At 40.1% G+C, this 15,143-nt stretch overlaps 1 protein-coding gene and 1 long non-coding RNA gene across 2 annotated transcripts in view; one reads left to right on the plus strand and one right to left on the minus strand.

Moving 5' to 3' along the window:
- Positions 1–15,143, minus strand: part of LDAH (lipid droplet associated hydrolase) — a 93,866-nt gene that overhangs the window by 22,656 nt on the left and 56,067 nt on the right. The window contains exon 5 of the mRNA XM_073002151.2: positions 13,608–13,842. Coding sequence (XP_072858252.2) covers positions 13,608–13,842 — 235 coding nt within the window. The remainder of the gene's footprint in view (positions 1–13,607; positions 13,843–15,143) is intronic.
- Positions 1,244–8,069, plus strand: LOC144587593 (uncharacterized). Its single transcript, XR_013542745.1, has 2 exons — positions 1,244–7,124; positions 7,291–8,069. It is a non-coding gene; the product is annotated as an uncharacterized LOC144587593 (long non-coding RNA).

Below are 15,143 nucleotides of genomic sequence, written 5' to 3' on the forward strand. Positions count from 1 at the left end.
AATATACAGACTTTCAGCTGTTTGCAATGAACAAATCAAACAAAAGCGACTGAAATAGCTCAGCACAATGAATGCTTCAAGTGGATTCCCCATATTCAACTGAAAAGGCAACTCTTAATGAATTCTGCCATCTCAAAATTATTCAACCTCCTGAACAGAATCCCTCACAACAGCACAAATATGCAAAACATGTCATATTTTACTGGATGTAAGAAATACAGCTAAGTCAAAAGAATGGTCCAAAAAGCTAAGAGAAGGGATCAATGCCCTTCACAAGCAACAAACAGGATACAAAAAGATATAGAAGGTAGTGAATGTTCCTAGAGACACCGTTGGAATCATAGTTTGCAAGTTCAAAGTTAAAGGCACAGGGGTTACATTACCTGGATGGGGCAGAAAAAGGAAGCTATCAATGGTTGCAACCAGATTTCTGAGAAGGTAGGTTGAGAAAAAACCCATGAATGACTGCAAAGGTCCTGTAGCAAGACCTGGTGGCAACAGATTAGTTTGCACAGTAAGGCACGTACTAAACGCTGGGTTTTCCATGCCAGAACTCCGAGATCTACACCACTACTGACCCAAAAGCACAAGAAAAGTCAACTCCCATATGTTCATAATCATACAAATAAGCCACAGAAGTTTTAGGATTGTGTTCTGTGGAGAAGTGAAACAGAACTGGACTTTTCGGCCTAATGGATCAGAGGTATGTCTGCAGGAATAAGAAGGAAGTATACACCGAAAAGAACACCCTGCCTACAGTTAAGCATGGTTGATGCTCTGTGGCTGCTTTGTATCCTATGGAACTGGAAACCTGCAGCGTGTGGAAGGCAAGATGGATTCACTGAAGTACATATCAGGAAATCCTAAGAGAAACCGTCATGCCATCTGTGAGGAAGCTGAAGTTTGGGTGTCACTGGATTTTCCAGCAGGACAATGATCCCAAACGTTCCTCACATTCCACCAAGGCTAGTTTTTTGTAATTTTGATTACCACTGCATACACACACACACACACACACACACACACACACACACACACACACACACACACACACACACACACACACACACACACACACACACACACACACACACACACACACACACACACACACACACACACACACACACACACACACACACACGTTTTATCTACACACTTGCATTCAACTAGAACCAAAATGTTATTTCCTCAACACAACCTTAATGTCAGTAAAACTTCCTGAAACAGTTCGTCTAACACTATAGAAACAGCTCTCTACCTTTGATATCATCTGACAGAGAGGTTGATTGTCCTTTTCGGTTACAGGGTATTTCTGTAATTACTACTGTACTGTACTTTGAATGTTCCCCTTACCTGTGTTAATAATGCCATTATCACCCTGAAATTCATTAGCAGTGTAATCCTCACCTTTCTTTTCCATCTCACTTGATCTCCATCACCCTATCATATATTCTGAGTACATAAAACTGCACCCTAATTATTCTGCTTCACACATCCATAAAAACACGCCCTGAAATCAACCAAGGTGTCACAATACTTTCCTTCCCCTCCCTCTATTATTTTGCTATTTAGAATCTCTTCTGCCCAGCTGCCTTCTTTAGGTAAAGCTGAAGAGCGTTTCACTTCATCTGTATTTGTAAGGCCGTGTGTGTGTGTGTGTGTGTGTGTGTGTGTGTGTGTGTGTGTGTGTGTGTGTGTGTGTGTGTGTGTGTGTGTGCGTGTGTGCGCGCGCAATCTCTCCCATACCTTTTACAGTATTATCAACTGGGTTGTTGATGAAAACATTTAATGAGTTTGGCCTTCAGTGGGTAAATCCTGAGGGAGAAACTGACAGCATACTAGAAGGGAAATGAACTACTTCCTGGGAAGAAAATACTGAGCGTACTGCACACCCAGGACTGACCGTAGACTTTGCAAAGGTGAAAGGAAGGGTAAAATGTCACAACCGACCACTGCTTTTGTTTACTTTCATGACTCAAACAAATGAAAGCTAGAGGCATGGAAAAAGCACCTCACCCCCGGCTACACTTTGGTTTACACATGCCCCTTTTCACCACAGATGAGAATTTCAAAACTTCCTGGCTCCTCATGCTTCACAAAACCACAACTCGGCCCCATAGTGTTTTAGGACTTTGCTGTTTACCAAGTTATGAAGCCAGTGTCCTCCTAGCTTGGTGGCCTGGGACCTTGGAGTTGCAGGAAGGAGCAGGAGGGGCAAAGTGTCAGTCCCAACATCACAAGAGGCCAACATCCCTTTCTATCCACCCGTCTTACTCCTTCTCTTGATAAAGACAGTAGAAAGGAAGAAGGCATTCTCAGTATCAATTATAGCAGCAAGCAGTGGTAATAGCGAATGGAGCCTTCATGCAACTGTTCCCCCAGTCATGCTTGAGAGCTTCTGGGCGACTCCTTGTCCTGCTTTGACACTGAGCTTTAGGCCGGCCCTTACATTTAATTTGAGTGAATAAACACCTCAAAGGTGTATTGTCACTAACATGATAAACAGGCAGAACAAAACCCAGAAATGTGAAAAACAGTCCATGCTTATTCTGGGGTTGCCTTCCGTAGAGTAATCATTAAATCAATAATTAATAATGGCAAGCAATTCAGAAATGAAACATTGGGAAACCAAGGCCTAGAAATTCAGGGGTGAAGGGGGACATTTTGTTGCTCCGAGGGTGGCAGGCACAATGGTGCCCGCAGGAGGCCACTGCTCTTGATCTATAGGTATACTACAAATAATTAGACCGCATATCATTTATTCACTGGCATCCCTCACACACTGTTTTTAAAGGTGGCTTCTGGATCACTTGGTGGGATTGTGTTAGTCTTGCTGATGGACCCTTAGCCATTAAAAAAAAACAACAACCCAAAATTATACCATTTTCTAATATCTTCTCCACTGCCATCCCCTTCTCTTAAGAACACATGGTGTGATTCACTTCAAGTGAGTTCTCCAAATGAGAGATTCAGGAAGGATGTCAGAAACCCCCAAAATGTGCTTCATGCTTCTTGGAAATTATGAACTATTTCATTATCAAAGCATTCAAGCTTCATGAGTAATATTTATGATGGAAATAAAACTAACGGCTTCTAATTTTTTTATTTTTAAAGAACACATAATTATGGAAACCAAACAAAAAATGGAGTCTTTTTTTTTCACACAGTGCATCTGCAGGGAAATCAAAAGTCTTGGAAGCAATGAAAAAAAAACCTTGCTCACCACCCTGTCCCCGCCTTGCTCATTTGGAAACAGGGTAAATTATAAAGCAGAGTCCCTTTGACAAATGAATGGGCATGTAAACATCATAAATCTTTAAAAGCCATTTGTTTCTCTTCATGAAGTGAATATGAGCAGTTTACTCTTCAACAGGGAAGCCTTAGTTCATTTGCAAAAAGAAAAAAAAGAAAAAAAGGTGTGTGTGTTCAGTTTGAACAAAGTAGATGTACAGCTCTTTCAAGTCACGCTTAAGTATTGCCTTGGGAAGGTGAGCCCCCCCCCCGACAATATTAAGCAAACATTTTAGTCAGGATTTGAACAGCAGAATAAACAACAGAAGAGGAAATGTGAAAAGAGCAAAGGCTGGTACTCCTTGGCCTCCTTTCCTGGAAGGCAGGTGATAAAATATAATGTGTTTCCACAGGTAAGGAAATAGTCTTTTGAAAATATATATTATGGAACGTCATTTCTTATGTCAGATGGTACAAGGCACCTGTACAACAACAAATGTTCAAGGACAGGAACATTCAAACAGTGCTGGGCTTTTCAATCTACAGTCAGTTTTTAAGAAAAAGTGCAATTATCTGTTAACCTAAGCAGATTAACTCTAAAACAAGGGCACATTTATAGACCATGGGCATGTACGTGAGGACAGGGTTAGGTATAATTCCTGCTCCCACCCTGCTGCATTTTAGCTTGGAAGGGAGTCAAATGTAACATTGTTTAGAAAGTGGAGAATATGCTTAGGATGAGACAGCATCCACCACACTCTGTTTACATGCAGTTATGTTTGCTGGTGTCATGTTAGAAAGTTTAATGGTGGCACCAAGGTGTGGCCTCCAGTAGTCTCTGGGAGAGGATGTGACCTCTAAACTCTAGGAAGATGCCCGCCCTGGAGTTTAAAGAATGGTATGAAAGTTCTACTACAACATTTCTTAAGATTATACATGTATCTAAACAGATTCCAAGCAAAACGTATTTCTAGGTAAATATCGTCAGCATGAGGATCAGTCTGAACTCCATATAACGTAGAGCGTTTAATTAGCACCCATTCTTCATTTCACATTTTTTCTTTGTGAGCTCTTAAACGAGCTGCAAAATCCCACAATTTATCTATTTCTACAATTGAGTCATATAATCTTCATCTAAATATAGTGTACTGCAAAAGTTAGCAGAAGACTCTCCCTTATTGAGCCATGCATGAAGGAAACTGAAACATGTACAGTATACTGTATTTATATCTGCATAAAGCTGAAAAATTTGATCTCTCTCTCTTCTCTCTTCCACACACACACACACACACACACACACACACACACACACACACAGAGAGAGAGAGAGAGAGAGAGAGAGAGAGAGAGAGAGAGAGAGGAAAACTTGCATTTTTCTGTCTTTAGGGCAGAATTAAATAAATAAATATATACATTAAAAATGTGCATTATAAATACAATTTTCAAACAATGTATTTTCCAAAGTTAGTTTTGTGGGGTTTTTTTTGTTATTTTTTTAAAGAGTAGTACAGTCATTTTGAACTTTTAGCAGAGATGATGACAGTGGTGCCACTTTAGGATCCTTATTTCTGAATGGTTTTTAACCAACTGATAAATAATACCATATGTACATCACCTTAAAAGTGATGCTAAACTTAGAATCTCATCTGTGAATTCAAAATGATAACTTCCCACCCAACACTGATTCACTCTAGCCACCACTATCTGTACTTGAAGTATGAAAAAGCAAAGTTGGCATAGTGAGCTTGGATGAAAGGAATCCACCCAGAGCAAGTCGGCTAAAGATCTTGTAGCTTTACTGCCTTGCCGCATCACAAACCCAGAAAACTAAAACCAATATTTTAGTCCCAGCTAGATTAGACCCACTGAAACCAACATAATTTATATTTCATTCATTTATAGGGCCCACTCTAGCTGGGATGACCATTAGTTAGCTTTATTCAGCTCACAGCATAATCTGCCTCAGTGTTGCAGTATCTGTGCCCAGCACTGGCACATTAGGGGCAAAAACTAAAGAGTTACCTTAAAGATTAACAAATTTATTATAACATAGACATCAAGAACTCCAGCCTACTTCCCCAGGTATATAAAGCACTATCCAGAAATTCTGCAATGTACATAGTATACATTGTTGAGAGCGAGTGACTGCAAACAGTGAAATCATAGGGAAACCAAATGAAGAAAGTAAAATCACATGATTCAGGGTGGTAGTCAATATAGCACTCTCTACTTTTCATTCTCCTCTGACCTCAGTGTCCACAACCTCACAACGTGTACTCTCTGTATGCCTCAAAGCCTGAGTATCACTACATGCATCTGCCGGGGCATGCGATATGGGACACAAATGCCCATTCAGCAACAAATGTACTAGTCTTTTAAAGCATTGTCTTTATGACCACCCCTTCAAAAAAGATTAGGACCATAGAAAGATGTCCTGCATACAGTCAAGCTATTGATCCACTTGGCTCAGTAGTATCTCTAAATGAACTGCAGAGTCCCACAGAGCTTCTCCAGCCCAACCTGAGGATGCCAGGAGCAGAACATGAGCCATTGCACGTGCAAGCACGGTCTCTGGTGTGTAATTCATCAAGCTACTGCCTTGATGAATTACACAGTAAACTGGACCCATAGTACAGTGGCGCCTCGCTAGACAGTTATCCCGCATGACAGTTTTTTTTGCTAGGTATTGGCTTTTTGCAATCGCTATAGCGATTCGCAAAACAGTGATTCCTATGGGGGAATTTCGCTGGACAATGTTTGGTCCCTGCTTCGCAAACTGATTTTCGCTAGACGACGATTTTGACAGCTCCGCGCTCGCAAACAGATGTTTGCAGGACCTAAGCTTCGCAAGACAGTGATTTAAACAACTGATCGGCGGTTCGCAAAGCAGCTTTCCTATGGCCGATCTTCGCTAGACAACGGCGATTCTTCCCCATTGGAATGCATTAAACAGGTTTCAATGCATTCCAATGGGGAAATGCTTTTAGCTAGACAATGATTTCGCTAAACAGTGATTTCAGTGGAACGGATTATCATTGTCTAGTGAGGCACCACTGTATGAGTTGTTTACAGTGGACCCTTGACTTACAGAATTAATCCGTATTGGAACGGTGGCTGCAAGTCGAAAAGTCTGTAGGTTGAATCTCCATTTACCTACAATGCATTGAAAACCAATTAATCCCATAACTGATGGTTGTTATTCTATTTTTGTTCCATTTTGGTTTTTTTCTGGTCTGTAGGTCGATTCTCTGGCTGCAAGTTGAATCTAAATTTTGCAGCCAGAGAAGTCTGTGACTTGAAAAGTCTGTAAGTCGAGCCGTCTGTAAGTCGAGGGTCCACTGGTATAAGGTGGATTCTCTACTATTCCAGGCTGCTGCTTTCATGTGGCAAACCAAGAGGAGGAGGACTGACGTTTGGTTGTGCAATACCAAAAATCTAAGCAAATGTGGCCATACACTTTGCACAGACATAAAAGCGTTTCCTTCTCTTTGACTTCCACTTTTCCTTTTAAACAAAGTCTTCCATGTTCCATATACCCACTACTACCTACTTTTTAAGTCCTTGGTAATAATTATTTTTATCCACATACAGGTTTATAGCTCAACTTATAACTCATTGACATTGGGAAGCTTTTTGGAAGTAAACAACGGTGACAACATAACCCACTGCCACAGCAAATTCTTCCAAGCATCAGCTCCCTATCCAAGGAATGGTATACTTCACTAAGGCTTAGATGGTTAGCAAGAGATGCATTCCAACTATGTATTAACAGTCTCTTACAATTTCCTGCAATATTAGAAATAAATGACTCTCATTTACTTCTGTCTTAGCTCATAATGCACCAATTCAAAAAAAGAAGATGGAAAGGGAGAACAAAAAGAAAGGAAAAGGTAACTTTTGCCTGTCTATTGCTATTCTCTGCTTAAAATTATCCTATCAAGTTGTCAAGTGCTGGATTTGCTTTATGGTTTTCCTGATAACATGTTTTTCACTCCATTTTAAAAACTCGCGTTTCAAACACTGTTTCCCAAGATAAGATTTTTCTTTCTCTTTCAGTCCCTTCCACCATTTCCAAGGATCATAAAATAAACGGTCTCCATCGCTCCTCTGGTCAATAAACAGGTTAAAGAAACAAGGAAATTCCTAAAGACGAGCCACAGATTCAAGATTGCAAAGAACGTCCACATGTAGGCAATTCAGAGGGACCTCTCTTTTTTTGCTTACTGTGCTTATCTGTATCTTCACTGTCATCCAGACATTAACCTCTGACCTACAAGCCTGCCTCTCTAAAAAAGACTTGCAGTGTTTACCCATTATGTAATGTCTGCGCTTTTGTGGAAATTTTACAGAAACAAATGGAGGAAGTTTGCCAGTCAAGCTCATGGACAATAAATCCTGAGCTGTATAGATACAGACCTGCCTGCTCTCACCTTAAAATGGCTACTTACATGTTCACTGGAAAATATTTTTCAGGCAGTAAATTCTTAAAATTGACAAACTATTCACTGCCACACACACATACGCTGCACTGTAAGTAGTGTACCTACTGTCAGGAAGCCTGGGGTGGAAAATTTCAGAAAACAAGACTTCTCCCCAATTTGAGGGGAAGGCAAAAGTATCAGGTTTTTGGCTGTTTACACATCCAATTACATCCTCTTCTCTCTCTTTTTTTTTTGGAAGCTCACTTTCCAGAAAAGTTGATCTTTAATCACTTCTGCTTCCTTCTAGAGTGCAGAAAAATCTGAGTTTTCTACTGAAGATTGGCAAGCTCTACTGTATTTCAAAAGGAAAAGTTCTGAGGATTATGTATGTATCATATAGATGCACCAAACTGTAAGGCTGGGTTGATGAAAGGGATAAACTGGGAACTTCACAGAAGAGGGAATTCTGTTAGTCTTTTTCTTACTGCCTGTAGTATGCAAATTAGCATGCTTTATTTTATGACGAGTTTTCTGCACTGAAACATGAGCTTTGTTTGCAAGTAGAATAACTCCATCATGAAGGCTTGCCTTTATCGAGTCCCTAGATGTTCTTAGACTAAAATTCACAGAAGCTTTAGTCCACACCACTAGCTGTGCTGGCCAGGATTTCTGGGATTTTCCTGGTGGTCCAAGAATATCTTGGGATCCAAGTTTGGGAAGCATTTCTCTAGAGCAATCTCACCTTCAGTTTCTAACACTGGTCTATCTGTAATTTAAAGTTTGCCTCTAAGGCACATGTGTCAAACTCAAGGCCCGTGGGCCGAGTTCGGCCTGCCCGGCTGTTTCATGTGGCCCTCACAGTGTTGTCTGCTACTGTGCAGTATACACTATGCAGGCGCTTACTTGGTCACCCATAATGCTCTACAAGGATGCTGGGAATCTGCCCAGCAGGACTTCTAATGCCAGCATTCCAAGCACCGAAGAGTTAGAAAATGCAGCCACTTGGGCAGTGTACAGCACCTTGGGAAACGTAGTCTCCGCTATTGCCCACTCATGTTCTTATCTGCTTGCCATTATTTCTAGACTTTGATCATAGACTTTAACTTTCCGAACCAGTTACTACTTACATTATTACTAAAACCAACAATAATCAAATGAGGAAGATTATATTTAATATGATAAAGAGTAAATATATTTATTTTGTCTTACAGATACAACCGGACCTTTGAGGTCAACCATAATGTCAATGCAGCCCAAGATGAAATTGAATTTGACACCTCTGCTCTAAGGCAAGAAGGTTCATAGGCTGTATCCTACTGCACTCTGTTGCTGCAAAAGTTTCCTGTCCGTACACAGGCGTTCAATATAGAAGGACTTTTCTGTTCTTTTCATAGATTATGTTAGGTGTTAGAGTGCTAAACCAGGAGCACAGGAAGCTGCTGTGCGGACGTGTTACTTCTAGCCCTGTTTCAGATCCTTCCTACATTTGCCTTCTTCCTAGCATTTGAGGCCACAATTTTAGGTGCTTTAAATGATGATCATTTGATGTTCTGTATTTTAATGTTTGCTTTGGTTCCTTTGTTTTTTAATTCTTTTTGCACCTTGCTTTGAGATACCATGTCAGATATAATTAGAAGTCAATGAATGGATTCGAGTTCTCAGCTATACAGCTCAGGTTAAAGTTCCCTAAAATTTTAAACATGAAAGAAAATCCCAAGAATGTTTTGAAGCAACATGAAAGCTAGTTATCAGTGTTGAAATATTCATGGTATTTGTCATGGCATTTTGGCAAACATTTTGTTATAAATGGTATGAACAGCTCACTGCATGTAGTATTGTTATTGGCTTCGATGCCTCAGCATATCAGCTACATTGCTGTATCACTCTGTTTTTCATTGTGTTTCTGGTGTTAACACTTCAAGAATGCTGTACATGTACATTTGTTTCTTATGTAAACTCTCTGCTACACCATCTTGCATTTTTAAAACTTTCTTCTGCCTGCCACCAGTGTAGTGATATAGTTTTTTTTTTCTGGACAAGAGGGCCTCTTTAATAATAGAGGACCCTGATTTTTGATGAAGCTTTTCCTTTTTAGAAAGATCACAAGCTTGCAGAGAATTGGGCTTTGGGGGGACATCATGGGGGAAAGGGTTAAAATGGGACTGGGAGTTACAGCTCAGTGGGTTGGCGTGTGGTGGCACACAAGCATTGATAATAATTTAATATAAAATATATCTGCCCCTTTGCAGCCATAGATGCTAATTGTTGCAAACAAAACAAATCAAAACCCTCTTAAGCGTTTGTCTAATCCTACTGTACCATGACTGGCATGTCACATACATTCTCCCTGGGTAAATTCAATTAATCCAATTAATTAACTGGCACTTGCCTATTCTTCAGTGACATTCCGATTTTCTACCTGAGGCAAGAGAAAACCCAGTCTTGCTGTATAGTATGCTGCTGCAATTGTGTCATTTAGTAATTGTGATAAATAATTTGCTTATAAGTTGATTATTAAGTCTTATTGATATGTTTCAACTCTTTTGGTTTTGAAGAAGTGTCCCAGCCACCAGATTTTGTCCAGACTATGTTTTGCAATTCAGAAAGCCGCCATATTTGGCTTGGACTGATAACAAAGAGACACACTGTGTGCTTAAAGCACCACAACCACCACAACTAAGTAACAGGGTGATTAGTTGTCCCTAAATGCCAAGGAATGCCCAAGGAATATGATAACATTGTAACAAATACTTATGTTCATAATTTGCTAGATGCCAGATAGAATACAAAAGGAACAGAGGAAACGACCTCCTCCCAAAAGTTAAAGAAATGTATGTTTTTTTTATAATATGGTATAAAAGAAACAATAATTTTAACTTGACTGACTTCTAGGTCAGTATCAAGGACACGATAATCAGGACCCTTTTGGCTTTCTGCAAACACAAGGAAATGTTTTTGGTTGTTGAGTCTTCCTACCTACCTGTGAGCAAAATGTTCATTCCACTGAAGCTTCCTCATGAACAACAATGCAGCCAGGATTTTGCTTCAGGAGTTGCTCCTTCTTAATGGCACTCTGCTTTTTGGCCTTGGTGGAAACAGGGCTGGGCGCCTAAGGTCTTGTTATAATTAAGTTTTCTAAATCTCATTTCCTTTTTAGAGCAGAGAAAACATATTGTTGTGAGTAAGCTCCGGACGTGGTAACAAGTCCCTGGCAGGTGAGTTTGTTCTAACATAACTTTTAAGGAAACTTTTACCATCTCGCTTGTCCTTCCTCATGGGTTTTTATTGCAGTTTCAGCAAAGAGACAGTGGCTAATGCCAAAGGTAACACACATACGTTTTAATGAGTTGACACAAACTTCCTGGAGACAAGGAATAAATTAATTTGCTAAATATTTCACAACCATACCTAATGGGTTATTAAAGGGCAAGAGGATATGTTCATAACAATGTTTGTTCCCATTTTCTTTCACCATACAAAGTTGCAGAATGGTCAAAGTCAAGGTAAAACAGGCAAGATAGCTAACCAAGATACTGTCAGGGAACAGTTAATCAGAAGCATATGCTACAGGCCATGCCACTTACTAGATTACCTACCTATATAGGAAAGTCTAAGAGCTTGTTATTATACAAAAACTCTCTCCCTCCCTCCCTCCTCCTCTCCCTTGTTCTTAATGTTTCTGGGCATTTCCTTGAACTCGGTCAACCGCAATGATTCATTTTTAAGGAAAGCCACTCATTGAAATCAACGGGTACTTAATTTTATTTTAAGACAGTTGGTAAAGCATAGCCAAACACAACTACTCACTCTCAATATGAACTAATTACCTAAGAAGATTTCAGAATCTGTCAGAGAAGACTATATCCTGAAATAGTGTAAAATTAATGAAGTCAAATAAGCTCTTTCACAGGACCTGTCAGCTACTTTTCCAGTGCTTCAACCAACTACTACCTGTTCCTTCCTTCCTGTTGTCTGAAAACACCCTGTCTGTCAGAACAATGCAATTTCTGTTCTCACTTCGCATCCTACTATCCTAAGCTAAAATTTCCAGTAGGTGAGAACCTGTTTGCTCCCTCAAGACTATGAACCCCCCCATACCAGCGGGGGCCAACCTTCAGTTTATAAACTGAAGACTCCTCCCAGATAATCTCTCTTTGGTCCCCCCACCCAAAATAATAAAAATGTGGCATCAATGTCTGCTCACACTGAGCAATTAAATGACCATGTTACATACACTGAGAAATTGCCATATGAATGGGTCTTCCCCAATACCCATTGCTTCAACATGCCAATCAGTTACTGACAGTAGATCAGAACATGTGATCCATCCACTCAGACATTTTACCCGTCTAATTATGAAGCCTGTTCTTGGGGCCTTTTGGCCTCAATCTGTAAGGATTTTGCCATGCAATTATGTCTGATTAGGATCTTATGTTCTCAGACAGTGGTAGCGGAGAGTCATCCCCTACAGCCAAATCTGGTAAGGAGACCAGTGAAGAAGGTAAACTACAGAGTGAGTTGTTGCAGTTGTGTTTGGCAGTACTACAGATTGAACTGTACTTTCTGAAAATTGATCTTTTATGTTTTTTTAAAATTTAGATGTATCTTTTGTGATTGGCTTCTGCCATGTAGACCACTTAGGCCAACCATTCTGAATCCTTTTTTGGCAGTAGCCATAAACACAATATATTTTTAAAATATATTGACATTTTCATTTTCCCTCAGTTCTGCACTGCTGAGCCTGGCAGCCAAAACTACCACTGTCATTATCATTAAATCTCCCCCCACCCGCCAGGCTGGTACTTTCAAAATGTGGTGAACGTGGCTTATGGGAACTGTAGTCCAACACATCTGGAGGGTGCCACGTTGGGGACGTTTCTGCTAAAGACTCAATACATTGCAAAAGATTACCACTAAGTCTGTGACAAAGTTCCAAATATTCCAAATAGAGTAGACCTAGAACGAGCTGGAATTTTCAGCATATATATATATTACTGAAACAGCGACGTCTATGTTGGCTTGGACATGTCATGAGAATGACTGACAGTTGGATACCAAAAGATCTTCTGTATGGAGAATTAGTGCAGGGAAAGAGCCCCAGAGGGAGACCATAGCTGCGATACAAGGATATCTATGACATGGGAAACCTTAATATCTGAGCGTTCAGCCTGGAGGCAGGCAGTGCATCATGGCCTCTCCCAATTTGAAAAGACCCTTGTTCAGCAGGCCGAGGCAAAGAGGCAGTCCTAAAATCAGCAAAATCGGGGAGCTGGACAGGGACAGATTGTATTTGTCTTCAGTGTGGAAGGGATTGTCACTCTTGTATTGGCCTTCTCAGCCACACTAGGCACTGTTCCAAGACCTCTATTCAGAGCACGTTACCATAGTCTCTCGAGACTGAAGGATGCCTACACAAGTCTGTGAAGATTCTCAATCATCCAGGTGAGGTTATCTGAAAGTTGAGTCATGACAACTGGACTTCTTTCTCGTTAGGTTGAAATGTTTCACTATGTATCCAAGTAGTTTCTTCAGTCTGAGGAGAGTTGGCGGAGATCCCTTATATATCTTCCACATTGGTTAGGACAGTGGGTGGAGAAGGACTGCAGAAGTGGGATTATCCCTCACCCCCAGTCCTTTGTCCTTCTAATGAGCCTATTCAGACCAGGGGGACGTGAAGCCAAGGTGGAGGATCTATCAGGGGTCTCCTATCAACTCTCCTGAGACTGAAGAAGCTACTTGGATGAGTAGGAAAACATTTCAACCTAATAAGAAAGAAGTCCAGTTGTCATGACTCAACTTCCAGATTACCACTAAGTATTTCTTATTGTCATTATGATGTCCAAGAAAAATACTAAGAGAGCATCTTCCTCCTACATCCATTTACCTGTCCAAGCAGCATGTTAGAAAATAACATTTGGGGAACAAGGAGAAATATATGCAAATTCTACTCACCTAAACAATCCATGTTTAACATATCCATGACCGTTGTTAATAATTCTTCACTGCATCTTCCTCCCATTACAAAGCGCACTATTGGGCTTTTTACTCTTTCTGGAAGAAGGGTCATCAGGTATACAGGTATATATAAAATGTAGCGAAGATAGCAAACCAATGGTGTCAAAATCTTTCCTTGCGGAGACTGGGCCATGCGCTCTATTGTAGGGAACAAATGCACACTGTGAAGAATCTGGGGGAAAAAACACATGCAAGGGGAAACTGTTAAGTGACATCCAACAGAAATAAATAATTGCATTCATCAAACTTCATATTATAGGAGTAGTTTTCTATCCTTTGTTGTGTAGTTCCTTGGAAATAAACAGAGACATATTAATAAAGACAACTGACAAGAGTAAGTCACAACTAAAGTGTTTTTATTCACCCTAATAAGTAGGGTGGTGCTGACTTAAGATCCAGTGGATCACATGGTATAGCTCTAAGGAAAACGTCCTTCTTCCACATGAATCATGTCTCAGGTGAAAAAGGTGAACTGCATATGATTTTTTTTACAACCCATGCCTGTGCCGTCCCATAAAACAAAACATTACAATATCTGCTGAAAAAAATATACCTATAAAGTCAACTCACCTAGACAGATAGATATTCCTGTTTACAAAGATTGAGGTACAAAGGCTAGTATGCAGACACACTAAGGCCCTGGTCACATGAGAGAAATGTTCTCTAGTTATCGCCCAATGAGTTCGTTGCTTTTTCTTCTGGTGACACAACAGTCAAGATTGAGACATTTTCCCAGCCAGCGGTGTAGCTGTGGAACATTTCCACGTTGTTATTAATGGCATAAAAAACCATTAATAACAATCACATATTAATACTTGGATTTGTACAGTTTTTGCTTATTGAGAACGGAATTTCAGTATTCAGTGGTTTGGGTCTATATGTAATTTGTAAGTATTTTACATTTAAAGCATATACATTATAATATGAATTACTATATGAATTTTGATCTGTCACCCATACATATATAATGCATTTTCAAAACAAATTTATCTCTCCTGGTGGTTTGGTTTTGGCAGCTGTAACAGCCTCCTTATTGTTTTGGTATGATTCACCTGCAGGAAAACATAGGATATGTGAAGAGGCAACTCAAGGTACAGGATAGGGGCCACTTGTCATCCCAACCTATCAGATGTGCACTCTGGTGTCTTGGTCATGAGCCATCTACGGGCTTGGGTGCAAACTACATTTGAAATTAGTTCTCTAGTAATTTTTTTAAAAACACTCTTATATTTTTCATTGAAAGTCAGATCTTCTGCATTTCCTTTGTTGCTGTCTGTGGCTAAGCCTTACAGAGACTGTAGTACTAAATAAGGAATCCCTTGCTCCTTATACACCTCAACAGTGTTCTGTAGTCCACATGTAAAGGAATGGATAAATGGAATCACATTTTATGGTGAGAAATATGATTGATTTTCCTTCAGAGAGGCTAACTGGTGAACAGTGTCCAGCTGCATTTTAAGTCCATCCTTCCTA

Source organism: Pogona vitticeps, chromosome 1 (genome assembly GCF_051106095.1).
Source record: "Pogona vitticeps strain Pit_001003342236 chromosome 1, PviZW2.1, whole genome shotgun sequence".
Taxonomy (NCBI): Eukaryota; Metazoa; Chordata; class Lepidosauria; order Squamata; family Agamidae; genus Pogona; species Pogona vitticeps.